Genomic DNA, 27,784 nt, shown 5'->3' on the forward strand with positions numbered 1-27,784 from the left:
GACCTTTGTTATGGATCAAATTATAAGGGCTGTCAATTAGGAGATAAAATGAATGAATGCTTCTTTACAAAGTGAGTACTAAACTAATGTTAAGATCATGTGGATTTTATGACAATATAATAAAATAATAATGAGATAACTGTGCCTTCTATGTAAAATTTTCATATTTCATTACTTAAACACAGATGAATGCTGACTATATTTGGATCATCTTAATTCACAATAGTGTCTTTAAGGTTTATGAAACATTTTAATATATAGTATCTCTTTAAAAATTTCATAAGCTGCCGGGCGCGGTGGCTCACGCCTGTAATCCCAGCACTTTGGGAGGCCGAGGCGGGCGGATCACGAGGTCAGGAGATCGAGACCATCCTGGCTAACACGGTGAAACCCCGTCTCTACTGAAAATGCAAAAAATTAGCCGGGCGAGGTGGCGGCGCCTGTAGTCCCGGCCACCCGGGAGGCTGAGGCAGGAGAATGGCGTGAACCCGGGAGGCGGAGCTTGCAGTGAGCCGAGATCGCGCCACTGCACTCCAGCCTGGGCGACTGAGCCAGACTCCGTCTAAAAAAAAAAAAAAAAAAAAAAAATTTCATAAGCTATGAGGTTAATACAAATTACCATTAACTTTTTTTTTTTTTTTTTCCTGAGACGGAGTCTCGCTCTGTCACCCAGGCTGGAGTGCAGTGGCGCAGTCTGGACTCACTGCAAGCTCCGCCTCCCGGGTTTATGCCATTCTCCTGCCTCAGCCTACCGAGTAGCTGGGACTACAGGTGCCTGCCACCACCCCCGGCTAATTTTTTTTTTTTTTTGTATTTTTAGTAGAGACAGAGTTTCACCATGCTAGCCAGGATGGTCTCGATCTCCCGACCTCGTGATCCGCCCATCTTGGCCTCCCAAAGTGCTGGGATTACAAGCGTGAGCCACTGCGCATGGCCACCATTAACATTTTATAGATAAGAAAGACAAAGTTCTGGAAGAAAAAATTACTTACTCAAAATTGCATAGCTAGAAAAATGCATACCCAAAAACCACAAAACTTATCTCTTCTGACTCAAACCAAATCCCACCCCTTTGTGTCATGTTGAATAGTATATCAAAAATTCTACCAATATAAAAATATTAAGTTCTTGCCTTTTTAGATCTAATTTGGAAAAAATTGTCCCTCCTTTCAAAGTTGAATAGAAAATGCAAAAATGGGCTGGGCGCAGTGGCTCACGCCTGTAATGGTGGATCACCTGAGACCAGGAGTCTGAGACCAGCCTGGACAACATGGTGAAACCCCGTCCCCACAAATACAAAAACTAGCCGGGATGGTGGCATGCACCTATAGTCCCAGCTACTTGGGAGGCTAAAGCAGGAGAATCACTTGAACCTGGGAGGTGGAGGTTGCAGTGAGCCAAGATTGTGCCACTGCACTCCAGCCTGGGAGACAGAGCAAGGCTCTGTCTCAAAGAAAAAAAGAAAATACAAAAATTAATGCAAAACGGGATAAATTATTTTTGTTTCTCTATTATACTATATAATCCCTTGGGAAGCCTACATTTCATTTAAAACAACAGTTAAAACTTACTAAAACTTACATCAATATGCAGATGCATTAAAAAATTTGAAATACAACTTCTTAAATCCTTTATTTTGGCACTGCCACTAACAGAACATTCATCTAAGGATGATGAAACTGCTACTGAAAAGACCACCACACATATATGCTGACCTGGTATTTCAGTATTATGCTTGAAATCCCTACAACAAACACATAGAAACCTCTTAAATTTCACAATCAGAAATTTGAATGAAATTAAATTATTAAAAAATAATAAACCTACTTGTATAAATAACAAAGCACCAAATTTATCATTAATCGTACTAAAACACTGTTTCCAAGTCCCTATTTTTTCTTAAATTAAAGCAGCTCCAATGGAGTCTAACACATTTAAATGCTGTATTTATTATATCACACATTGCACTGAATTATGAAAAAAAAAACTGAAATTACTAAGGGCTCTGGTTCTTAGCTAACTCAATTCTGCAAATAATAATACAGTTAAATTTTAAAACGATAATTAAGCTATTCTTTATAACACAACCTGATGTTATAAAAATATGGACAACACAACTAATTTTTCTTCACATTTTACTCTTCCTAAACCCAGAAAATACACACCTGTTCTCAAAACATCTTATCAGGGCCAGGTGCGGTGACTCACGCCTGTAATCCCACCACTTTGGGAGGCTGAGGCGGGTGGATCACTGGAGGTCAGGAGTTCGAGACCAGCCTGGCCAACATGGTAAAACCCCATCTCTACTAAAAATACAAAAATTAGCTGGGCGTGGTGGTGAGAACCTATAATCCCAGCTACTCAGAAGGTTGAGGTGGGAGAATCGCTTGAACCCAGGAGGTGAAGGGTACAGTGAGCCAAGATCACACCACTGCACGATCTTGGGCGACAAGAGCAAAACTCCATCTCAAAAAAAAAAAAAAAAAGAAACCTTATCAGAAGACCAAGAACCTATAGTGAGATAGTTCAGTACTCAAGTTAGTCTAAACAGGATTGCAAAGTTGCTTTACTAAGAAATACTTGAGTATTTCACTTACCTCTGTTTCCGTACATTGTGAATATCCCAATTTACCTGTAATAAAAATGAAAAGGATTACTTTCAAAGGATTTCAGCTTTTTTCAAATCATTGACAAAAATATTTGAGCTTCTCTGGCTATGGTTTTATTATGTCTATGAGACTATCTATGCAAATGAAAGATGCTAGAATGACCAAATATCCCTGAAGGTCCTAGTTAGAGATTTAAGTTTAAATAGGCTCATTAAAAAATAACAAAGAAAAAAGTGAGAAAAAATGGTTAATTGTAATAAAATCTAAAATGTATATGCATATTTAATACAGATATATAAATCAATCAAATAAAAACATTTGAAAGTCTTGCTTTCTTTTAAGAAACACCTTTAAATACTTTAAAGGTATTTTACGTATGCCTTAGGAAATCTTACAAGACTCCTAGGCTTGTCTCCAAATACACTTCCAGTTTAAAGATACAGTGACCATTTCCATGAAAGGAATAATGTTTAAACTCGTATTTTCTTTAATATATGACTGTTTTTCTTTAATACATGATTAGGCAAAACCATACAATTTAGTAATTTTTCCAACAGAGGTTCATCTAAAGAATAATGAGAACTGAACAATATTTGGCTGCACCAACATTAGTATTTTTCTCTATCACTGACACATAATACCAAAGAACATGAACAATTAATATATTTCTGTCAATGTCGCTGACTAAAACATACTTTTTAAACAAAAACAGCTATTTTAAAGAATCATTTATTAAATAGTTTTATCAAAAAGAACGAATAACACAATTATACTGGGTACTAGAAAACTGCCTTTTTTTTTTTTTTTTTTGAGATGGAGTCTCACTCTTGTCACCCAGGCTGGAGTGTAGTGGCGTGATTTTGGCTCACTGCAACCTCCCACTCCCGGGTTCAAGCAATTCTCCCACCTCGGCCTCCTGAGTAGCTGGGACTACAGGCAACCGCCACCATGCCCTGCTAATTTTTGTATTTTTAGTAGAGATGGGGTTTCGCCATGTTGGCCAGGCTGGTCTCGAACTCCTGACCTCAAGTGATCCACTTGCCTCAGCCTCCCAAAGGGCTGGGATTACGGTGTGAGTCACCATGCCCGGTCAGTACTACAAAATTTAATTTCCTCAGAATACACTTAGATTTCACTGACCTAAATTCAAATATGCATTTAGCTCTATACCTTTCCCTCCACCCAATACTATCCTCCCACTTCTTCCTCTCCCCAGCGTTTACCCTCACACCTAGCCCACAGTGGTTATTCTATCAGCCTTGTTATTTTTTTAGTGCTTAACTAGAATTTGAACACCTTAGAATCTATTATGACATCACAAAAGAAAAATCACAAACAATAGCTTTTGTATGCCTCCCAATTCTTAAAATAAAAAATAAAATTGAAACCACAATTTATTTGAAATGAGTTGGTTGAAAAAACCAAAAATGAAAAAATAAAAGAAGACAAACCACAACTCCTTATCTCTTAATGATCTTAATGAGAAACACTGGCTGAAATTGAGACCAGAAAATAAGGGGCCTAAGGTTCTATGAATTAAATTAAAAATTATATATAAGCAATAAAGACTACGTGAACATATATATAAAATGAGCTTACTATCTAAGGGTTTACATAATAGGGTTTGATAAGTATAAGACTGTTATTGTACTTATATATTTATTTACTGTTATGTAAAACTCTATATTCAATAGTGATTTATAACATATTTTATTTATTTATACATATGATTGTTTGTTCAGACCATTAATGCTTTTGGTAGTTAAGCAGACTTAACTCCCATAAAATTGGTAATTAATTTTACTCAACAAAGTACTACTGGACAGAAACAGCTCAAGGAAGGGTAAAGACTGTCTTTCAGCAAACATTTACTGAGCGCCTACTCTGCATAGGGGGGAAGAGAGGGAGGGAGGAAGAAAGGAGCACTCAGGCAAACTGGAACAAAGAGTAGCCTCTTCAAGAGTATATGAGTTGGCTGAGTGTGGTGGCTCCTGCCTGCAATCCCAGCACTTTGAGAGGCCGAGGCGAGCGGATCATGAGGTCAGGAGATCAAGACCACCCTGGCTAATACGGTGAGACCCCATCTCTATAAAAAATACAAAAAATTAGCCGGACGTGGTGGCGGGCGCCTATAGTCCCAGCTACTCGGGAGGCTGAGGCAGGAGAATGGCGTGAACCCGGGAAGCGAAGCTTGCAGTGAGCTGAGATCGTGCCACTACACACTCCAGCCTGGGAGACAGAGCGAGACTCCGTCTCAAAAAAAAAAAAAAAAAAAAAAAGGAGATGAGTACATCTTCAGTAGGATATATTCTGAAGATAAAGAGAATTACAAAGAAATCTAAAATTTTTCATAGTTCGTTTCTTGTTGGTAGTATAAAATTCTGAAACTAATGTATTGCAGCAATGAACACATGAGTAAATACACTGATATTGCTGGGAGTCATGACTTACACTATGGGAGAAGGAATACACAAACCTAACGTGAGAAGAAGAAAAGGAGCTTTGTGGTGGCAAACTGTAACTAGAGATATTACACAACTTCAAAACACTTCCTAGCTCTGCCCATCAAAAGTGGGAGAAGCCCATGGGGCACGCCAAGCCCATTCCCCCTCAAGAGAATCAGGATTCCTTGGGAAACTGGCTGACTTCAGGACTGGGACAGGGAAATTACAAGACAAGCCTCGAACATCTTTTTGTACCAGAAAACAATGAAATGCTTAAAAAGAATGATAGAGGGGTGTCAAAGGGGCACAAGAGTCTATAAAATAAGATTATTTTCAATGACCTGCATTATAAAACTGAAAATGCTGTAAAAGTGCTAAACATTTTTGTGAGAATGCAACAGCTCTTGGTCATTCAATTTGAACTGGTGAGTAACTCACGGTACTATGAAAAGGCTGTAAGGACAAAGTATTTGACCACCTACACAGCTCTGCCATCCAAATTCCTGCTCAAAAGCTAACCTAGGAATCCAAAACTCCCAATCACATGACATGAGAGCTTAAAGGAATCTTGGAAATGATCTTGCACAATCCATTCATTTTATAGGTGAGTAATCTGGTCAGGTGTGGCGTCTTGTGCCTATAATCCCAGCACTTTGAGAGGCTGAGGTGGGAGGACTATTTGAGCTCAGGAGTTTGAGACCAGCCTGGGTAACATAGTGAGACCCAGTTTCTATCAAAAATAAAAAATTAGCCAGGCATGTTGGCACATGCCTGTAGTCACAGCTACTTAGGAAGCTGAGGAAGGAGGATCACTTGAGCCCAGGAGGTCCAGGCTGCAGTGAGCTGTGATAGTGCCACGGCACTCCAGAATGGGTGACAGAACAAGGCCTTGCCTCAGAAACCATTAATTAATTAATTAAAAACAGATGAGTAATCTGAGAGCTCAAGGAGTCAAATGACTTGCACATGACACGGAGTTGGTGACAGAGTGAAGAGCATACTCTAAGGCTCCTGATTCCTCCTCATGTACATTGGTGTGGTTTTCTTATTCTAATCCTCTTGATATGGTTTGGTTCTATGTCCCCACCCAAATCTCATGTTCAATTGTAATTCTCAATGTTGGAGGTGGGGCCTGGTGGGAATTGATTAGATCATGAGGATGGTTTCTAATGATGTAGCACCATCCCCCTAGTGCTGTCCTGTGAGAGTGAGTTATCATGAGATCTGGTTGTTTCAGTCTGTAGCACCTCCTCTTTCCCTCTCTCTCTTCCTCCTGCTCCAGCCATCCAGGACATGCTGGCTTCCCCTTCGCCTTCTGCCATGATTGTAAGTTTTCTGAGGCCTCCTCAGCCATGCTTCCTGTACAGCCTGCAGAACAGTGAGCCAATTAAACCTCTTTTCTTTATAAATTATCCAGTCTCAGGTAGTTCTTTATAGCAATGCAAGAATGGACTAATACATCTCCATTCCCACTTCCAGAGGCTGTTGGGATTGAGAGGGACTGCAGGGGTACTGTCCAGGCTAACTACTGTTTCTAAGGAATGGGGAAAAGCATTCCTCAATTTTTTTTTTTTTTTTTTTGAGACGGAGTCTTGCTCTGGAGTGCAGTGGCATGATCTCGGCTCACTGTAAGCTCTGCCTCCTGGCGGAGGCTTCGCCTCCCAAGTAGCTGGGACTACAGGTGCCTGCCACCATACCCAGCTAATTTTTTTGTATTTTTAGTAGAGATGGGGTTTCACTGTGTTAGCCAGAACGGTCTTGATCTCCTGACCTCCTGATTCACCCACCTCAGCCTTCCAAACTGCTGGATCCCCAGGCCTGAGCCACAGCGCCTGGCCGCATTCCTCAATTTAACAACACCTTCTTCAATTAGAAACTACCAGCATAGCATCAGGGGATTTACATTTGACAAGTTTTGAGTCTTTCTTCAAAGGTTGGCCACTTCTGTTTTACTGCACCAGACCTAAGGAATGAATCCCTCTAAAACCTACAAATCCTACGACTTCACCCAGAATTTCTTTTTTTTTTTTTTTTTGAGATGGAACAGAATAATTTCTCTTCCTCTAAGTACTTTTTTGATAATGTTGAAGTATTTTCAAAACTTAATGTTTAAATACTACTTCAGATATTTTCTTTTACATCATCACAGTTACTCTATCCTTCTAATTAAACACATCCTAATAAACTTGTTATTTGAAGGAACTAATTTACCATATTTAATCATCTGAAGCCTTTTTAAGGCTACCATTATCTTAGGTTACTGAAATTCGGCCGGGCGTGGTGACTCACGCCTGTAATCCCAGCACTTTGGGAGGCTGAGGCAGGCGGATTACAGAGGTCAGGACTTCGAGACCAGCCTGGCCAACATGGTGAAATCCTGTCTCTACTAAAACTACAAAAATCAGCCGTGCATGGCGGCAGGCGCCTATAATCCCAGCTACTCGGGAGACTGAGGCAGAGAATTGCTTGAACCCAGGAGGCGGAGGTTGCAATGAGCAGAGATCGCACCACTGCACTTCCAGCCTGGGCGACAGAACAAGACCCTGTCTCAAAAAAAAAAAAAAGAAAGAAAAAGAAAGGAAAAAAGCAAGAAGGGCTGAGGTGGGAGAATGGCTTAAGCCCAAGAGGTGGGCAATAAGCTGAGATGGTACCACTGTCCTCCAGCCTGGGCAACAGAGCCAGACACTGTCTTTTAAAAAAAAAAAAGAAAGAAAGAAATTGTTAGACGAGTCCCCTTATGTCCCAGGAAACAAAAGCCTACACCTTCCTATAAACTGATACAGAACGGCTTTAAGAAACAAACCAGTCCTGATATAAAATGTCTGTTACAAAGAATTCATAACTAAGACAACACTGTCATCTTCAGCAGACATTATAAATCTTAAATATTGATAATAAGATCATTTCACCACGCATCTGCTCAGAGAGAATGAAAATAATACTTTCAAATTAAAGTAGCTACTTATCTTTAAAGTAGAAACCTCAGCATATGGCTGAATTATCATGCAGTCATATTATCAATATGATTCAAATTACCTGAAAAAGCAAAAGGCAAACTATACCTACCAAAAACACAGAATCTCTGGAACTTCTAAGATAAATGGTTCTCAGAATTATTCTCCAGCTTTTTACTATGTGACCAAATTCTAGACAATGTTTCAGTCCCTCCAACCACATGAAATTATGTTTTTTCATGCTAAAACTGAGAGATACCAATGAGTACACCCTGCCCTCCTGCCAGCATACCTCTCCCACCTTCAATTGTTCAGTAAATATTTATTCAACACCTACTAAGCACTACTCATAAGCACTGATGACGTACTGTCATAGTAAACAAGCTAGACACAGTTCTTGCCTCATAAGACTTACATTTTATTGAACACAGCCCAAAAAAAGCAATCAAACACAACACAACTAGTGATAAATGGATCCAAAAGGGGGAGAAAGTAACAGAAATGACCCCATTTGGGGTGGCCAGGTAAGATTCCTCCAAAAAATGATATTTAAACAGAGACCTTGAGGCTGGGTAGAACCAACTGCAGGGTGGGAAGAAGAACCTGTTCCGGAAGCAGGAGGTGGCGTGTGACAGGCCCTGGAAGTGTTTGGTGGATGACTAACGTCAACTGTGTTTAGACAGGCAGGGGGCAGATCACACAGGCTTGTAAGGATAGTATGAGGAGTTCAGATTTGATTTTAAAGAAAATGGGAAGCTACTGAAGGATACTAGGCAAGAGGGTCAGCTGAGTCCGGGTAGTTTCCAGGTCAGTCCTGCTATAACGTGAAGAATGTAGTGGAGAGAACCAGACGGAAGCTCCAGGCCAGCAAGGAGGTTACTGTCACCGTCCTGCAGAACTACACGGGGGCAGCCAGGCAGGGTGACGGCAGTAAGGAGGGTGAAAGGGAGAGGGTTCGTGAAATAATTTGGAAGTGGAACAGGATTTGCTAACGGACTAACAAACAACATCCTGAACATGCTGCATGTTTTCAAAAGTAATATTCTCAAACATTTGACCGAAACTGATCAACAACAACCGTTAGTTTAAGAACTATAATACTTTTATAAGAAAGGAGTGGCCGGGCGCGGTGGCTCACGCCTGTAATCCCAGCACTTTGGGAGGCCGAGACGGGCGGATCACGAGGTCAGGAGATCGAGACCATCCTGGCTAACCCGGTGAAACCCCGTCTCTACTAAAAAATACAAAAATCTAGCCGGGCGAGGTGGCGGCGCCTGTAGTCCCGGCTACTCGGGAGGCTGAGGCAGGAGAATGGCGGGAACCCGGGAGGCGGAGCTTGCAGTGAGCTGAGATCCGGCCACTGCACTCCAGCCTGGGCGACCGAGCGAAACTCCGCCTCAAAAAAAAAAAAAAAAAAAAAAAGAAAGAAAGGAGTATATTAAATAAGCTTCCGGGACAATTTTTGTGTTACTACTAGGGAAAAAAAAAAAACCTCATAGTTTTGAAGTTAACAGACTGAAATTTAGCAATAAAAAAATTTCTACAGCCTAATCATACCTGAATTTCTTTTTTTTTTTTTTTTGAGATGGAGTCTCGCTCTGTCGCCAGGCTAGAGTGCAGTGGCGCGATCTTGACTCATTGCAACCTCCACCTCCAGGGTTCAAGAGATTCTCCTGCCTCAGCCCTGCAAGCAGCTGGGACTACAGGCGCCCGCCACCACACCCAACTAAGTTTTGTATTTTTAGTAGAGATGGGGTTTCACCGTTAGCCAGGATAGTCTTGATATCTTGACCTCGTGATCCACCCACCTCAGCCTCCCAAAGTGCTGGGATTACAGGCGTCAACATAAACAGAGTTGTAGCAGGTGACAATCTCAAATGTTCTAGTATTCTCTATCAATTGAACAGTTCTGGTTTTCATGCATTTCATACACATCTGTATCCATTCTCTTTAGAATCTCCTGTCCTTCTGTGGCATCTGATCGAGTACAAGACAACCTAGCCAACAAGAGCCCTGCAGAGAGGCATCCCAAGAACTTCTATCTTCCAAGCCCTAACTCCCTTTAGATATATCACAACTCTACCATCCATATCCATTTACCCAAATATGTTACCTTCCCTCTGTCAAGATTTGGGAGATCTGATTTAAAAACTATAAAAACAACGTAGGCTTGACATAGACTACACTTTGCCATTTTTAGCTATTTAACCTTCACTATAAACATTTTCAGCTATTTAACCTTTACTACATATACTATATATATATAGTCAAATATCTTTTTGTAATGAGTTTTGTAAGTTACACATTTTTATTATACTTACAAATAAAGTACTATTCTTTAAATAAAAATATAATGAAAAGATCATTAATTAAAGAAGGTCAAGCTGAGCACTGTAACTCAGGCCTATAATCCCAGCACTTTGGAAGGTTGCGTGGGAGCGAATCATTTGAGGTCAGGAGTTCGAGACCAGCCTGGTCAACATGGAGAAACTCTGTCTCTACCAAAAAAACTCAAAAAATAGCTGGGCATGGTGGCACATGCCTGTAGTCTCAGCTACTTGGGAGGCTGAGGAGGGTGTATCGCTTGAACACAGGAGGCGGAGGTTGCAGTGAGCTGAGATCGAGCCACTGCACTCCAGCCTAGTGACAGAGGGAAACTCCATTTCAAAAAAAAAAAGGGGGGGGGGGGGCGGAGTTAGGGCACAACTATCATGAACTTAAGGAACTTAACAATTTCCCATCAAAAACATTTAAGTTTATACACATCAGGCAACAGAACAGTTCAAATATTTCATCAAAACTATGGCTTATCTTATAGGTCTCAGATGAAATTTGTTCCAAGAGTTTATAGGGAAAGTTATAGTTACATTGTTTTATTATTTACATAAATAAGCCCTCCTAACACTCCCCAAAGGATTGAAAGGAGCTAAATTAAACCATCAATAAATGAGTATCAAACAAGTCAGAAAGTGGTAGAAGAAGGAAAAAACCAAATTCAAGATAATATAAAATATATGGAAATCATTAAAAAATATAAACTATGGTCAAGCACTAATTACCTTTCCCTGATATTCTGCAAGTAACCCTCCATAGTCCATTCTAAAACCTGGTGGAGCACCTGAGACCACAAAGGTCTAATCACATTATGGATACCCACATTTCCAGTTTTTTCAACCTCAAGAACCATTCTATAGACTTCCAAACATATATTTAGTATTGTTTTAGAACTCCTTTATCAATCTTGACTCTGATAATTTGGAAGTATTCACCTTTTTACAAAGGATAGCAATGGCTCAGTAAAAATGTATCTGTGCAGCACATACAAGATAACAAAACGCCCCACATATATTTCCTCATTTGAGTCTCATAACAATTTCACGAGAAGGACTGGACAAATATTACTTCCATCTTACAAATAAAGAAAGAGAGCGGCCGGGCACCGTGGCTCACACCTATAATCCCAGTACTTTGGGAGGCCAAGGCAGGTAGATGGCTTGAGCCCAGGAGTTCAAGACCAGCCTGGGGAACATGACAAAACCTGGTCTCCACAAACACACAAAAAAAGAATAAAAGAAAGAAAAAAAAAAGACAGTATCAGCATCAGAAATAGTTAAATGGCTTCCCTGAGGTTATAACTCTTCAATAGTAAGCATCAGAGCCAAAAGAATCAAAACCGCATCTTCTGTAGCCAGCTCTTAGTTCTCTCCATGTTATGGTGTGACATTCAATTAGCTGATTTGCAACTATCTGGAAGGCAGCAAAGGAACATGGTGGGAATCAACATGACTCCACAGGAAAAAATATTTTCCAGGCCAATTTAATTTCCAACAAGTATAAATCATCATCTATCTTCCCATCCTAACCTGCCCCTCCTGCCTACCCTGTCACCCAAGCACCCAAGCAAGAAGTCAGAGCCTTTGAACAATCCTTCCTCTTTCTCACCTACACATAATAAGTGGAAGAGCTATACCCTGTCCTATTTCCTAAATCACTCTCAATCTGATTCTTTCTCTCCATTCCTACTGCCCTAATTCAGACCTCCATCATCTCCTGTTTGAACAGCCATAACACTCCTAACTGGTTTAGCAACTTAAAGGCTACAAAGATCTAAAGATAGTATAAAATGCCTACTGGCGTCTTGCCCTCCGTTTTACCCAATTCAATACATCTACAAAGCCCCTACATTTATCTTTCTAAAAAGAGTAATCTGCTTACATCATTTTCCTGCTTAAAACCCTTCCATGGCTCTACACTGCCTGTACAGACTATAAATATACACTCGACCATGTGGCTGGCAAAAAGTCCTTCATCATCTGATCCCAGCCAACGTGCCTTTCCAGCCCTTCTCACTCCCCCCACTCCCACACACATCCTCTGCTCCAGGCACAGTGAACACCCACCACAAAGAAGACAAACAGGTTTAACCTCACGTGCCAACTCCAAGTAATTGGTAGTGGCCACCTGAAGCATCCTGTTGAGAACTCTTGAGGCTGCTTATAAATTCGGCAGCAAAAAATGCGGTAACTGATTAGCAATTATCTGCTTTCGGCATGCGGAAGTGGGTGGCAGCACAAATGTCGCACTTGCCATCCATGTACTGCTGCTCTCTGAGCACCATGTAACATCCTCTACATATCCAAGCCTTTCCAATCGCTGCTGCTTCTGCCTCACACAGCCTTCCTTTTATGCTACAGCCCCATCCTGGAGACCTCCAGAAACCAGATCTCCTCTGTAACACTCACCTCCTGTCACCAGGCAGGGTCAGCCACTCTGTTCTCTGGGCTCTTACAGTTTTTCTGCACATCTTCACTATTTTAGAATTACTGCATGGTACTGTGTTAGTTTCTGCATCTATGAGCTTCTTGAAGGTATGAGTGCACTTTATGCCTCTTGGTATCATCAACATGCGGCCCAGTGCACTCAGAAGGCACTCAAATATTGGTGAAATGAATACATGAAATCATGCAATGGAAATATTTCTAATATGGTATTTTCACTAAAAATCCAGGAAGACATGACCAAACCCTGGGACCAGGCAACCTATGGGGATTGCTAGCGACATTCTAGCACTACCCATCAATTATCTCTATTTATATTTTTCTCTCTCCAAAATACAAGATATTAAAGGAGTATATTAGATAGGAACTTAACTTCTAATTAAATTAAGGGATGGGAGAGAAAACGGGAAATATGACAGAAAAAGACCATAGACTCAATTTTAAAAAATGCATTAGGCCCGGCACAGTGGTTCACATCTGTAATCCCAGCACTTTGGGAGGCAGAGGGGGGTGTATCACTTGAAATCTGGAGTTTGAGACCAGCCTGATCAACATGCTCAAACTCCGTCTCTACTAAAAATACAAAATTAGCCAGGCGTGGTAGTGCATGCCTGTAATCTCAGCTACCACTGAGGCTGAGGCAGGAGAATCACTTGAACCCGGCAGGTGGAGGCTGCAGTGAGCCAAGATCGCAGGATTGCCCTCCAGCCTGGGCAACAAGAGCAAAACTCTGACTCAAAAAAAAAAAAAAAAGCATTAGCACAATTAGTATAAAAACACCTAAGAGTCACGGTTTTCAGAAGCCACCAGTTTGGTATTATTAGGAATATAACCCCTCCATATACCTAACCCTAATCAAATCCTCTTTAAATTTATACTAATGTCTCATATTGGTTTTAATTTTAAAAGTTTGTGAGATACAATCACTTTGGAAAATTTCTGACAATACTACTTATGTTGACCATATGTCATGAATTAGCAATTGCACTTTTAGGCACATATTCAACAAAAATGCTACATTTGTTCACCAAAAGACACAAGCAGTAATGTTCATAGTGGTATTATTCCTACTATCCAGTAAGTCGATATTTGAAACCCAAATATCCATCCAGAGTTTGAACATCAAAAATAAACTCTTTAACATTTCTTCTTCTATATTAAAAACAGGGCAGGCACAGTGGATCACACCTAGCACTTTGGGAAGCAGAGGCAGGAAGATCACTTGAACGGGGTTCAAGACCAGCCTGGGCAATATAGTGAGAGACCCTGTCTCTAGAAAAAACAAACAAAACAATTAGCCAGGAGTGGTGTTGTGCATTTATAGTCCCAGCTACTCAGGAGGCTGAGGTGGAAGGATCACCTGTACCCAGAAGTTCAAAGTTACAGAGAGCTGTGATCACATCACTGCACTCCCGCCTGGGTAACAGAACAAGACTACAACTTTAAAAAATAAATAAATAAAAACAAAACAGTAAGCAACAAGCATACCCAGTGCTAAGATCATGGTTTCTAAACATGATTCTCCAATAAAAGAAACAAGAGCTCCCTGGAAATATGGATGACTCTAGGGATGGGGCAGGAAATATATATATAAGATAGCCTTGAAACATCTTGTAGTGCCAGAAAGCAAGGACGTGCTCCACCAGACAGAAGGAGGGCTGCATATCAAAGGAACACAGGAGCCAAGCCTAAGGAGCACCCAACGGCGGCCATGGTGGTAACAATCTGACTAACAAAACAACCAAAGTACAAAATGTATGTCAATCCAGACTGATACAAATGATTGAATACGTAAGTAAATGGAGGAGAAGGCACAAATCTTCTTCACAGAATTCAAAATAACTTTAAGAAGATATTCATGTCTCCAGGAAGTGGTTTAATTACCTGTCCCGATCCCTGAATGCAGGCTGGAATTAATGACTCCTTTCTAAAAACCAACATATTTTAAAAAAGTAAAAATAGTAACTTTTTAGTGCAGAAACCTGACAAACACTGTCTTTATCAAGTGTCCAGGTTATCGTAACCACTGATGTCACTGGTTATCATGTGCCCCAACATGATGTGATCAGGGGAGCCCTCCACCTCGCTGGTATTCTTCCCCCAAAACTATAACCCAGTCTAGCCATAAAAGTATCAGGCAAGTCCAAATGGAGGGACATTTGACAAAACAGCTGACCAGTGCTCGCCAAGACTGTCAAGGTCATGACAAACTGTCACAAACCAGAAGAAACTAAGGAGACATGATGACTAAATGCAATATGGTATCTCGGATGGGATTTCTGCAATAGAAAAAGGACACCAAGGCCCGGCGCGGTGGCTCACGCCAGCACTTTGGGAGGCCAAGGTAGGCGGATCACCTGAGGTCAGGAATTTGAGACCAGCCTGACCAACACGGAGAAACTACTAAAAATACAAAATTAACCAGGCGTGGTGGCTGGAGCCTGTAATCTGAGCTACTCAGGAGGCTGAGGTAGGAGAATCCCTTGAACTCAGGAAGTAGAGGTTGTGGCAACCCAAGATCGCGCCATTGCACTCCAGCCTGGACAACATGAGCAAAACTCCGTCTCAAAAAAAAAAAAAAAGAAGAAGAAAAGAAAAAAAAAAAGAAGGAAAAAGGGCATTAATAGAAAAACTGGGGAAACCCAAACAAAGTCTGGAGTTTAGTGAATGGCAATGCATCAATGCTGCTTTTTTAGTTTTGACAAATACACCACCATAATATAAGATGTTAACATTAGGGGAACTGGGTGAGGGGCAAATAAGAATTAGCTGCATTATCTTTCCAACTTTTCTGCAAGTCTAAAATTATCCCAAAATAAAGTTTGGTCAGCCACAGTGGCTCACACCTGCAATTTCAGCACTTTGTAAGACTGAAAAAGGTGGATCATTTGAGGTCAGGAGTTCAAGAGCAGTCTGGGCAACATTTTTCTCTACAAAAAAATAAAAATAAAAAATTAGCCAGAAGTGGCAACACACTCCTGTGGTCCCAGCTACTTGGGACGCTGAGGTAGGAAGAAGACTGCTTGAACCCAGGAGCTGGGGACTGCAGTGAGCTGTGAACATACCACTGCACTCCAGCCTGGGCTCTTGACAGAGAAAGACCCTGGCTCTTAAAAATAAAAAAAAAAAAATTCACTAAACATTCCCACTACATTTGGTAACACAATATTTCCTTCATAGTTTTAAACAAATATCTGAAAGAAGGTATTTTCCTTTTTTCTACTTAGCCAACAAGAACTAAAAGGGAAATATATACAGCTCTAATGACACTGTTACCAAAGGAGGATGAGAACTGCTGTTATTTAGGACCAACGATGCAGGAGAGTGAATCTGACCTTCCATATATAACAAGCAGAATGCAACTCATCATCTCTTACCAACATACAGTACTTGATAGCTCAATGATTTTTTTCTTCTGAAGTTTAGTCAAAACTCTTAGTGAGGCCAATGGTTTCCTAAAAGTCCTAACTTACTCGAGGACTAATATCTGTAGATGACTAAATTCTTTCTACTGTTTCCCTCTGCAAAAGTAGAAACACAGATACAAAACCACAAATGCATTATTGCAAAATTTCTCTCCAAAACTCCTGTGACCCCTCTCTTACAACCCAACACAAGTAGAAATATAATACATGGTAAATTGGAACCAAAACTGACAGCAGGCCAGGCTTGGTGGCTCACACCTGTAATCCCAACACTTTGGGAGGCCACGGCAGGCAGATATTTGAGGCCAGGACTTTGAGACCAGCGTGGTCAATATGGAAAAACCCCGTCTCTACTAAAAATACAAAAATTAGCCAGGCTCAGTGGCATGTGCATGCAATCCCAGCTATTCGGGAGGCTGAGGTACGAGAACTGCTTGAACCCGGGAGGTGAAGGTTGCAGTGATCCAATATCGTGCCACTGCACTCCAGCCTGGGTGACAGAGTGAGACTCTGTCTCAAAACAAACAAACAAACAAACAAACAAACAAAAGTGACAGCAGGCCAGGCATGGTGGCTCACGCCTGCAATTCCAGCACTTTGGTAGCCCAGAAGTTCCAGACAAACCTGGGCAACATGGCAAAATCCCTGTCTCTAAAGAACTATATAAAAATTACCCAGGCACGGGCCAGGTGTGGTGGCTCACGCCTGGAATCCCAGCACTTTGAGAGGCTGAGGCGGGCAGATCACAAGGTCAGGAGTTTGAGACCATCCTGACTAATATGGTGAAACTGCGTCCCTACCAAAAATACAAAAAATTAGCTTGGCGTGGTGGCACATGCCTGTAGTCCCAGCTACTCGGGAGGCTGAGGCAGGAGAATCGCTTGAACCCGGAGGGCAGAGGTTGCAGTGAGCTGAGATTGTGCCACTGCACTCCAGCCTGGTGATAGAGCGAGCCTCTGTCTCAAAAAAATAAAAATAAAAATAAATTACCCAGGCATGGTAACACATGCCTGTAGTCCCAGCTACTTGGGAAGCTGAGGTGGGAGGATTGCTTGAATCTGGGAGGTCAAACTTGCAGTGAGCCGATCAAGCCACTGTCCTCCAGCCTGGGTGACAGAGCGAGACTCTGTCTCAAAAAAATAAATAAATAAAAAAGGGGGGGATAGCAATCTTACCCAATTACAGCTAAAATCTTAATTTTGCAAATGAACATCTAAACATACTATTAAGGCTCCTCCCACACACTTACAAGGGGCCTGCATAAATGAAGAGACTTGAAGTTTAAGCTACATTAGATTCATGGTATATTTACCACTGTGTTTCTGTTTTATTTTCTCTTCTATAATGACTAGAACTATTTACCCTTACATCACCCAGGTAAAACTAGAACATTACTTGTACATAGTAGGAACTCAAAGCATATTTGTTAGATTGAATTAACTTAACATATTTGAACTTATTATTCAAAGAGAACAATTTTTATCTTACTGTAACTGATAAGGCATTTCACCAATCTCTAATTCTACCATTCACCCCCACTACCTACTCTGGAAACCTACACATATACTTCATATATTTCTTTCCTTTAATGATCAGGAAGGGAACACAAGAAATACAGAAAGAGCGGACCAAAAAAAATGTTTTTAAACATTTTTTTGCTGGGTGTGGTGGCTCACGCCTGTAATCCCAGCACTTTGGGAGGCTGAGGTGGGCGGATCACAAGGTCAGGAGATGGAAACCATCCTGGCCAACGTGGTGAAACCCCATGTCTACTAAAAATACAAAAATTAGCCAGGTGTGGTGGCACATGCCTGTAGTCCCAGCTACTCTGGAGGCTGAGGCAGGAGAATCGCTTGAACCCAGGAAGCGGAGGCTGCAGTGAGCCGAGATCAGCCACTGCACTCCAGCCTGGGCCACAGAGTGAGACTCTGTCTCAAAAAAAAAAAAAAAAAAAAAAAACATTTTTTTCACTATTTCAATCTTTTCCCACAAATATTCTCTCTTTAAAATCAAACAGGATTTTATTCCAAGACCGTCTTCCCCTCCAAATTAGCATGAACCTTGCTGAGAAGCTTGACTGATCATATCCTCTTTTCAAAACCCAAACAAAGCCTGAATGTTCCCTATACCAAGAAACCATTCTCAAGGGATCCCTTTATTAGTATGCACACAAGCATTCATTGTTCCTCTCAGGAAAACCTTCCACCAACCTTAAGATTATTTTAAATCAATATATGGCCATAATTTTTAAATTATGCTTTATACATCTAAACTAAAGGTACATCAAAAATTTTGAAACCAAAATTTAAAATAAATGATTGTTGTCAGATGAGTATTTAAGTCCTGAAAGACTATGATGAGACCACACACGATTCTAATCTCTAATACCACTGCTATTAAATAATTCTTTGTGGCATCCCAGAAAAGCCAATGCTTTTTAACCATGTGAAGATCTAGACTATAACCTAAATTGCATCAGTCACTACTTTCTAAAGACCCTGTATACCAAAATGTACTCTAATTGCCAGTCAGGTATACTTATGAGTACATGAAGAGCCTGCGTGTATTTAACCCCTTAATTAAGGGTGTGAAAGTTAAAACTTCATCAACTTGTACCTAATAAACTTTCCCAAACAACAAAGTCTTATTACGACTACATAAACACTGCAGAAAATAAAATGTTAAGCCACCTAACAAGAATCATAAACTCTCTTGATTCTAAGCAATCTATCCTCCTGTCATCACAGAAATACATCTTAACCATACTGCTCATTTCAAGACATTATACATAATCATTTTTACTTTCAAGAGATCCTCTAAAAAGCTAGTCTTTCCTTTTTCTTGAATTTATCTTCCTGCGTCCCGTATCCCACTGCTTTTATGGCCATGCTAGCAATATGGCTCTAAGTTTTACCTGAATGCTAAATAAACTTACTAATTCTTCTTGTTTTTTCCTTCATTAGTCTCATTTCCATGCCTCTCACACCTTTCACATTTTTCTATTTTTCTTACAGCGTATTTCTATTTATTTCATTCAAACTGAATCTAACCATTCTCAGATATATCAATACTGTTAAAAGTAAAAAAGAATTAAAATTAATTACTACTACATTCACTCCCCCAAAAAGTCAGTCAAGTCTATGAAGTACTATTTATTCTAAAAGGACTAAATGGAGTGATACTGCTGGTACTGGCAAGAATCAGCAGGACTCATTCAGCTCAACAACAGAGTGATAATGGCCTGCAGAAGGATTCACTCACTTGAGGATTACAGCAAGAATCCATTTCTCCACCCTGAACACAATCCTGGGCACCATCTGCTAGAGCAGTGGTTCTCAACGGGGACGATTTTGCACCCTACAGAACATTTGGCAATGGATAGAGACTTTTTTAATGTCACAATTTGCAGGGGAGGGGCTTACTGGCATCCACTGTTAGAGATCAGATCACGGATGCTGCACAGGACAGCCACCACGACAAAGAATTATTCAGCCAAAAATGCCAACAGTGCTAAAGTTAAGAAACTCTGACCTTGACATTTACCCCAATTCTTGGTAAAAACATAAAACAGACGGACTAGAGACAGTATGGTGGAGAAAGGACCACAGGATTAGGGGAGGAAGGAAACTAAAATCTACTGAGTACCTGCTATACAGCAAGTCTTGCCACTTGACACATATTATCCTCACTTATGCCCCAACCCTATGAAAACAACAATATATTCTGATTTTACACAGAAGGCTAGACTTAGGGGGATTGGGGAACTTACTCACTGTCACTTATCTAAGGGGAAGAATCACAATACAAACTCAAACCAAATGCTTAATTCCACAACACTACAAAGCCTAGAGACTAAAAGATGGAGATTTGATTCAAAGAGTTACTAATCACGTAACTTCCCTAAACGTCCATTTAGAAAATATATCAGGCTGGGCGCAGGGCCTTGTGCCTGTAATCCCAGAACTTTGGGAGGCCGAGGCTGGTGGATCACTGAAGTCGGAAGTTTGTGACCAGCCTGGGCAACATGGGGAAACCCTGTTTCTACTAAAAATACAAAATTAGCCAGGCGTGGTAGCGCATGTCTGTAATCCCAGCTACTCGGGAGGCTGAGGCAGGAGACCTGCTTAAATCCGGGAGGTAGAAGTGGCAGTGAGCCAAGATTGCACCATTGCACTCCAGCCTGGGCAACAAGAGCAAAACTCCGTCTCAAAACAAAAAAGAAAAAAAAAAACAAAGAAATCAATGGATGTGAAAACATAAATGTTGCAGATTGCTAACTACATACAATCATGATAAATACAATGAAAAATAAAGTGCGGTTGGCACAGTGGCTCAATTCTGTAATCCCAGCACTGTGGGAGGCTGAGGTGGGTGGATCACCTGAGGTCAGGAGTTCGAGGCCAGCTCAGCCAACACGGTGAAAACCCATCTCTACTAAAAATACAAAAATTAGCCGGGCATGGTGGTACACAACTATAATCCCAGCTACCTGGGAGGCTGAGGCAGGAGAATTGCTTGAAGCCTGGAGGCAGAGGTTGCAGTGAGCCGAGACCATACCACTGCACTCCAGCCTAGGCAACAGAGTGAGACTCCATCTCAAAAGAAAAAAAAAGAAGTGCTCAAAAAAAAAAAAAAAAAAAAAATTTGGCCGGGCACGGTGGCTCACGCCTGTAATCCCAGCACTTTGGGAGGCCAAGATGGGTGGATCACGAGGTCAGGAGATCAAGATCATCCTGGCTAACACGGTGAAACCCCGTCTCTACTAAAAATACAAAAAAATCAGCCGGGCGCGGTGGCTCACGCCTGTAATTCCAGGACTTTGGGAGGCTGAGGCGGGCGGATCACCTGAGGTCCAGAGTTCGAGACCAGACTGACAAACATGGTGAAACTCCGTCTTTAATAAAAATACAAAAATTAGCTGTGAGTGGCGGCCAGCACCTGTAGTCCCAGCTACATGGGAGGCTGAGGCAGGAGAATTGTTTGAACCTGGGAGGCAGAGGTTGCAGTGAGCCAAGATCGCACCATTGCACTCCAGCCTGGGAGACAGAGCGAGACTCCGTCTCAAGAAAAAAAAAAAAAAATACAAAAAAATCAGCCAGGTGTGGTGGCGGGCATCTTTAGTCCCAGTTACTCTGGAAACTGAGGCAGGAGAATGGCGTGAACCCAGGAGGCAGAGCTTGCAAGCTTGCAGTGAGCCGAGATCGCGCCACCGCACTCCAGCCTGGGCAACAGAGCGAGACTCCGTCTCAAAAAAAAAAAAAAGGCCGGGCACGGTGGCTCAAGCCTGTAATCCCAGCACTTTGGGAGGCCGAGACGGGCGGATCATGAGGTCAGGAGATCGAGACCATCCTGGCTAACACGGTGAAACCCCGTCTCTACTAAAAAATACAAAAACTAGCCAGGCGAGGTGGTGGGCGCCTGTAGTCCCAGCTACTCGGGAGGCTGAGGCAGGAGAATGGCGTGAACCCGGGAGGCGGAGCTTGCAGTGAGCTGAGATCTGGCCACTGCACTCCAGCCCGGGTGACAGAGCGAGACTCCGTCTCAAAAAAAAAAAAAAAAAAAAAAAAAAAAAAAAAAAAAAATTTTTTTTACTTATTTTCCTCAACTCGTTTCTACAATGGAAGTCTCATGAATACAAACATTCCTTAAAAACAGAAAAAAGAAGTCACGCGTGGTGGCTCACGCCTACAATCCCAGCACTTTGGGAGGCTGAGGCAGGAGGATCATGAGGTCAAGAGATCAAGACCATCCTGGCCAACATGGTGAAACCCCGTCTCTACTAAAAATACAAAAATTAGCTGGACATGGTGGTGCATGCCTGTAGTCCCAGGTACTTGGGAGGCTGAGGCAGCAGCATTGCTTGAACCTGGGAGGCAGAGATTGCAGTGAGCCAAGATTGCGCCACTGCACTCCAGCCTGGGCGACAGAGGGAGACTCCATCTCAAAAAAAAAAAAAGAAAAGAAAAAGAGAGACTGGGCAAGGTGGATTACACCTGTAACGCCAGCACTTTGGGAGGCCAAGGCAGTTGGATCACGTAAGCCCAGGAGTTCCAGGCTGCAATGAGCTATGACTACACCACCGCACTGCAGCGGTGCAATACAGCAAGAGCAGCGGTGCAATACCAGAGCAGCCTGGGCAATACAGCAAGACCCTGTCAAAAAAAAAAGAAAAGAAAAAGAAAAAAAGAAAAAAGAAAGAAAGAAAGAAAGAAAGAAAGAAAGAAAGAAAGAAAGAAAGAAAGAAAGAAAAGAATTTTTAAGTGGGCACAACACCAAATTATTCATCAAGTTTAAGAATCAAGATAACATCTTCAGAAGACTGTGTATCCTCCTGAGCCATGCAACTATTCTTAAATCCCATGAGGAAATAAACTAATACTTTAGTATGAACTTCTTAAATAATTTTAGTCAACAGAAAATGCTCAAGTCTCTATTAACAACTTTGATCAGGCCTTCTCCATAACTGGTAGCGCAGGTCATGAGCAGAACTGAGAAAGAGAATTATAAACCTATTACGAATTGTGGAGAACAATTCCACTCACTATTTTCTCCATAAAGGCAGTTTATTACACTGAGATCAACATGTTATCACTCACACTAGTGATGTAAAAAATAATCCATTTCAACATAAGGTTCAGACCAAAAAACAAAAAACCCATCCACGAGAATCTATCTATCTTTGACAACAAAACTACACTATTTGGGGATTAAGTTTAAATGACAAGACAACGTAAACTGGGGGCTTGTTCTCTCCGGAAATCACCACTACCAATGCTGCTTCTGAAAGCAGGCTGCACACAACCATTTTTCCTCTGGAAACAGCTAAATCCCAAGGCACGATATTGCTGTATTTATTTATTTATTTATTTATTTATTTATTTATTTGACGGGGTCTTGCTCTGTCACCCAGGCGGGAGTGCAGTAGTGCAATCTCAGCTCACTGCAGCCTCCACCTCCCAGGTTCAAGCAATTCTCGTGCCTCAGCCTCCCAAGTAGCTGGTATTCCAGGGGCACACCACCACGCCCGGCTAATTTTTGTATTTTTTTGTAGAGACATGGTTTCACCATGTTGGCCAGGCTGGTCTCGAACTCCTGACCCTCAGGTGATCCACCTACCTCGACGTCCCAAAGTGCTGGGATTACAGGCATGAGCCACTGCACCCGGCAGACATTGCTGTATTTTATAAATGTATCTTTTTGTACCAATTAATACACTATAAATTATAATTGCAAGTGCTTCTCACTAAGATTAAGTCCAGGTTTAAAAGCAATAAGCCAATCAAATAAACAAAAAACTATTTGAAATAGCTTCAAAAGAATAATTAAAAAGATGACTTTAAATAAAAACTTGTTTACCTGACGCTAAAAAATAAAAGATAAAAGCACGTAAATAAAAATGTGTTTACCTGACACTAAAAAACAAAAGATTAAAAACATGTTCTGGCGGAACTGAAAGAGTAAGTATAACCTGGAATATTGTTTTAAACAAGTTAGACAAGGGTTTTCATTAAATGTCATTTTATTAATTCGAAATTACATCTTTCACCTTAAGCATTTTGACATTTCCATCAACTCTGTAAAAGTGAGGGTAGATTGTTTTCCTATGTTTTTAATAGACTTGCCTCTCAAAAGAATGAATTAGATAAAAACTGATGAGAGAAACCTTTCCTCAACCTCCTCCTCCTCTTCAATGAGCATCTGAGTAAACCCTGGCTATAAATTACTGTTTAGGTCATAATCCTGAAAAATTTGCCTTAGACAATGACGTAACTAAGGCCCATTTTCTCTTTGTATCTGGACATCCTGTCAACTTTTTGCTTTACAAACCTGTTTTTCATCACAACCAATTTTCACACACAGGAATGTAATCGTGTTTTCCAACGTCCAAGAGCCAAAAATCATTATTTAGTCTATTTTTCCATCTCTCCCCAAATAGCAGAATTCTCCTCAGGGTTCAGAATCTGTACATTTCTGAACGGAGGAAAGGCTGCCTAACGCGGAACACTGCCAGCCTCCCGTGAGGAGTGCGGGCTTCCCGACTGCGGCACTGAGGATCCGCGCGGAGCCCCCGCGTGGAGCCTGCGATGCCCTCCCCACCCCGCGAACCCGGCCGTGCGCAGCAAACACGGCGTGAGGCGCACAGGCCGCGGGCCAGGAGCAGGGCCCAGCCCACCGCTCCCAAACGCGCCGCGGGCAGCTGTCGCGCGGGCTGCACAATGACGAGCGCCCCGCGGCCCGCAGGCCCAGGCCCACCCAGGGCCGCCCCAACGCCCTCCGCACAACGGATTTGCGCCGCCGCCCGCCACGAGGCTCTGACCTCCGGGGGGCCCTGGCCCGCCCCGGCCTGACGCCGCCCTTCCCTGCGGGTCCCGGCCGGATCCTCCCGGGGGTATCCCGTGGCAAACGGCGGGCGGAGGGGGCGGAAGGGCCGGGGACGCTGAGGGTAAGGCGGCCCAGCTGGGGGCGTTCCAAGGACTACGAGGGAAAGGGGCCCGGCGGCCTCACCCGCAACGGGGGGCGGCTCTCCCGCGTCGTCGGCCGCGGGCGCCAGGGTGACGGCGCCGTCCCTCCAGACGCGGATCTGCGCGGCCGAGCGCACACGGCGGCGGGGCTGGCGGCGGCGGGCGGCAGCGCGCAGGGAGCCGCAGCACTGGTAGCACACGGCCCACGCCTGCTCCTCGTTGATGGGCTGGTTGTAGAGCCGCAGGATCTCCTCCAGGCTCAGCGCGTCCTGCGAGCCCCCGGCCGCGCCGCCGGCTGCCTCGGGCTCCCGCGGCCCCTCGCCGCCCCCCGCCTCAGCCCGCGGCTCCCCGCCGCCCGCCGGGCCGGCCGCCTGAGCCATCCCGCGGGTGGGCGCTGCGCTCGGCAGTCGCGCCGTGTGCCGGCGTCTCCTCAGCCCGGGAGCATCGTCTCCGCGCGCCGCCGCCTCACCATCCCCGGAACCGCCACCGCCCAACGCGGCCGCGCGCGCCGCCGCCGGGACCAGGCGAGTGCCCGGGAGGCGTGGGCGAGAGGAGGGCGGCGAGGACCCGGCTGCAGTCCGGAGCAGACCGCCGCCGGCCGGTAGCGACGCGATGGCGTCCGGCGCCCCGCCCCGCCCCGCCTCGCCTCGCGCAGTCCGGCGCCGCCCAGCGCCCGCCCCTCAGGGGGCCGCACGGGCCGGGGATGCACGCTCTGGAGGTGAGGACCGGGCAGGACGGCCTGGCCTCGAGGCGAGGTGGCCGCACGGTCTCTAGTGGGCCGCGACCCGCAGGGCTCGTAGAGTCGCAGGTGGTGACGCGCGGTCGGGGGCCCGGTCGCAGGGGACACACAGCTCGGGGCGCGATGGTGAGGGCGGCGACGCACGGTCGGGAGGGGGCGCGCGGCCGGGTAGGGCGTGCAGGGTAGTGGGGCGTGGGGGACACGCGGGCCGGGGTCGGACGCGCGGTCGGGGGGCGCAGGGGCAAGAGGGGGTCGCATTTATCACGGAAGCCCCCAGCCGACTCTGGCAGGGAACTGAGGGCGCCAGCGCGGGTCACCGCCCTGCACGGCGGGAGAAGTCACCGCACTGACGTTCCCCAGGGCGCTGGGCGGCCGAAGGTCTGGTTGAGAACTTGAACCCGCCTGAGGCGGAGGCCTAGAAAATGCAGGCCCGCTGAACCCGCCCGCCGGCCCTGAGCCCCGAAAGCCTCCCGCAGTTTCCCCTGACCCCGCGGCGGCTCTGCGCCTTGTCCGATTTCTTGCTGGTTGAATGCCTCCTTCTCCACTTGCAACTTCAGGGTAAGCACCGTAAAGATGGGGATCTTCACGGGTTTTCCTCACTGACGTCTCCCAAAAGCTAAACCAGGGCCTGGAATATAAACATGTCGTACATAATTTGCGGGCGTTCGTTTCAGCGTCCTTCCGGATTCATTTGTCACATTCGTCCGTTCCCTCACTAAGGTAATGTCTCAAGTACCACACTCATCAGAGCGTGTGGAATGAATATCACAGTGGTAAAATTGAACCGAGGGCAATTAGCCGTAGAAATAAAGAATTCCCCCCCCACCTGTTAAATATGCAATAAAACGGATAATTATTAATCGCCCATTGGTAGATGAATTTAATCGATAAAATTCCCCTGAGGCTAGTCCTGTGTGAAAGCCCTACAGAGTGTTGAAAGCATCAACCAAATAGGCAATGTGTATTAAGTTCCTGTCACCTTTTACGGCAGTTTTATGTGAAATATTAGAAATCACGCTTTCAACAATCGTATCTTGCGGCAGAAACTACAACAGTCTATTTAAATTACAACCGTCTATGAAAATAAGATACCATCTTACATACAGCTGGGATGGGGAGGAGGGAGAAAAGCAACAGGACGAAAAGGAAGATTAAGAAATTGAAAGAGGGTCGTGCGCAGTAATTTAGGCCTGTAATCCCAGCACTTTGGGAGGCTGAGGCGGGCCGATCACTGAGGTCAGGAGTTCCAGACCAGCCTCGACAACATGGTGAAACCCTGTCTCTACTAAAAATACAAAGAAAATTAGCCGGGTGTGGTGACACACGCCTGTAATCGCAGCTACCCGAGAGGGTGAGGCAGGAGAATCGCTGGAACTTGGGAGATGGAGGTTACAGTGAGCCGAGATCACACCATTGCACTCCAGCCTAGGGGACAGAGCAAGAGTCAGTCTCAAAAATAAATAAATAAGTAAAAAATAAATTGGGCCGGGCGCGGTGGCTCAAGCCTGTAATCCCAGCACTTTGGGAGGCTGAGATGGGCGGATCACGAGGTCAGGAGATCGAGACCATCCTGGCGAACACGGTGAAACCCCGTCTTTACTAAAAATACAAAAAATTAGCCGGGCGAGGTGGCGGGCGCCTGTAGTCCCAGCTACTCGGGAGGCTGAGGCAGGAGAATGGCGTAAACCTGGGAGGCGGAGCTTGCAGTGAGCTGAGATCCGGCCACTGCACTCCAGCCTGGGAGACAGAGCGAGACTCCGTCTCAAAAAAAATATATAAAAAAAATAAATAAATAAATTGGAAGAGGAGAAGAAAGCTCTCCAGGCAATTTATTATAATTTCAGTACGAGAGATACAAAACAACCCTTTAAAGTAGTATCACTTAATTATAGGTTCATAATCTCATTTGTAACAAGGCAGTATCTATGCCTGCCAAAGCCGGGAGAGGCAAACATATAATTCCTTATGTGTGACACTATATATATATATAAATATATCTCTGTCCTCTTGATTAAAAACAGACAAACATTACCATATTTTGCTGTTTCAAAAGTGTATCCTGTGTGAATTTTGAAAATAGAAACGGGTTTAAAATATTTTGAACAAGTCAGGGAAAAAAATGATCTACTTTTATGGACAACACTACCACCTTCTGGCCTTATGGGATACTGCTGCCCATTGCACTTGGACAACTACAGCCAAAAACATTTTTTTCTTTGCCTTTCCCACCAGTAAACAAGATAAATGGGTTAATAAGCTGGGGAATCTATGAGCCATTAACCTGCTAATCCTGGCATAGGGCAGTAAATAAATCTTGAAGACAACAATACAGGGAAGGAGGAAGTGAGTAAAGGAAATCCGAACTTTATTTTT

At 43.6% G+C, this 27,784-nt stretch overlaps 2 protein-coding genes across 10 annotated transcripts in view; one reads left to right on the forward strand and one right to left on the reverse strand.

Annotated features, from left to right (window-relative positions):
* Positions 1 to 25,296, reverse strand: part of SPIRE1 (spire type actin nucleation factor 1) — a 191,690-nt gene extending 166,394 nt beyond the window's left edge. For 3 of the 7 annotated variants that reach the window (XM_007974720.3, XM_007974722.3, XM_037982991.2), the window contains exons 1-2: positions 24,716 to 25,294; positions 2,598 to 2,632 (exon numbers count right to left, since the gene is read on the reverse strand). In XM_007974720.3, the coding sequence (XP_007972911.2) occupies positions 2,598 to 2,632; positions 24,716 to 25,052 (372 nt within the window). In that variant the 5' untranslated portion in view covers positions 25,053 to 25,294. Of the gene's footprint in view, positions 1 to 2,597; positions 2,633 to 24,715 lie in introns of all 7 variants that reach the window. The other 4 variants (XM_037982990.2, XM_037982989.2, XM_037982988.2 and 1 more) reach the window with 3 other exon arrangements.
* Positions 25,297 to 25,433: 137 nt separating this feature from the next.
* The window catches only part of PSMG2 (proteasome assembly chaperone 2), a 64,921-nt gene continuing 62,570 nt past the window's right edge, over positions 25,434 to 27,784 (forward strand). The window contains exon 1 of one of the 3 annotated variants that reach the window (XM_073006485.1): positions 25,434 to 25,537. The gene's annotated coding sequence lies outside the window, so the exon portion shown is untranslated. Of the gene's footprint in view, positions 25,538 to 25,774; positions 25,970 to 27,784 lie in introns of those variants that run through there. The other 2 variants (XM_073006486.1, XM_007974717.3) reach the window with 2 other exon arrangements.

The sequence above is a fragment of the Chlorocebus sabaeus genome, chromosome 18 (genome assembly GCF_047675955.1).
Source record: "Chlorocebus sabaeus isolate Y175 chromosome 18, mChlSab1.0.hap1, whole genome shotgun sequence".
NCBI classification, from domain to species: Eukaryota; Metazoa; Chordata; class Mammalia; order Primates; family Cercopithecidae; genus Chlorocebus; species Chlorocebus sabaeus.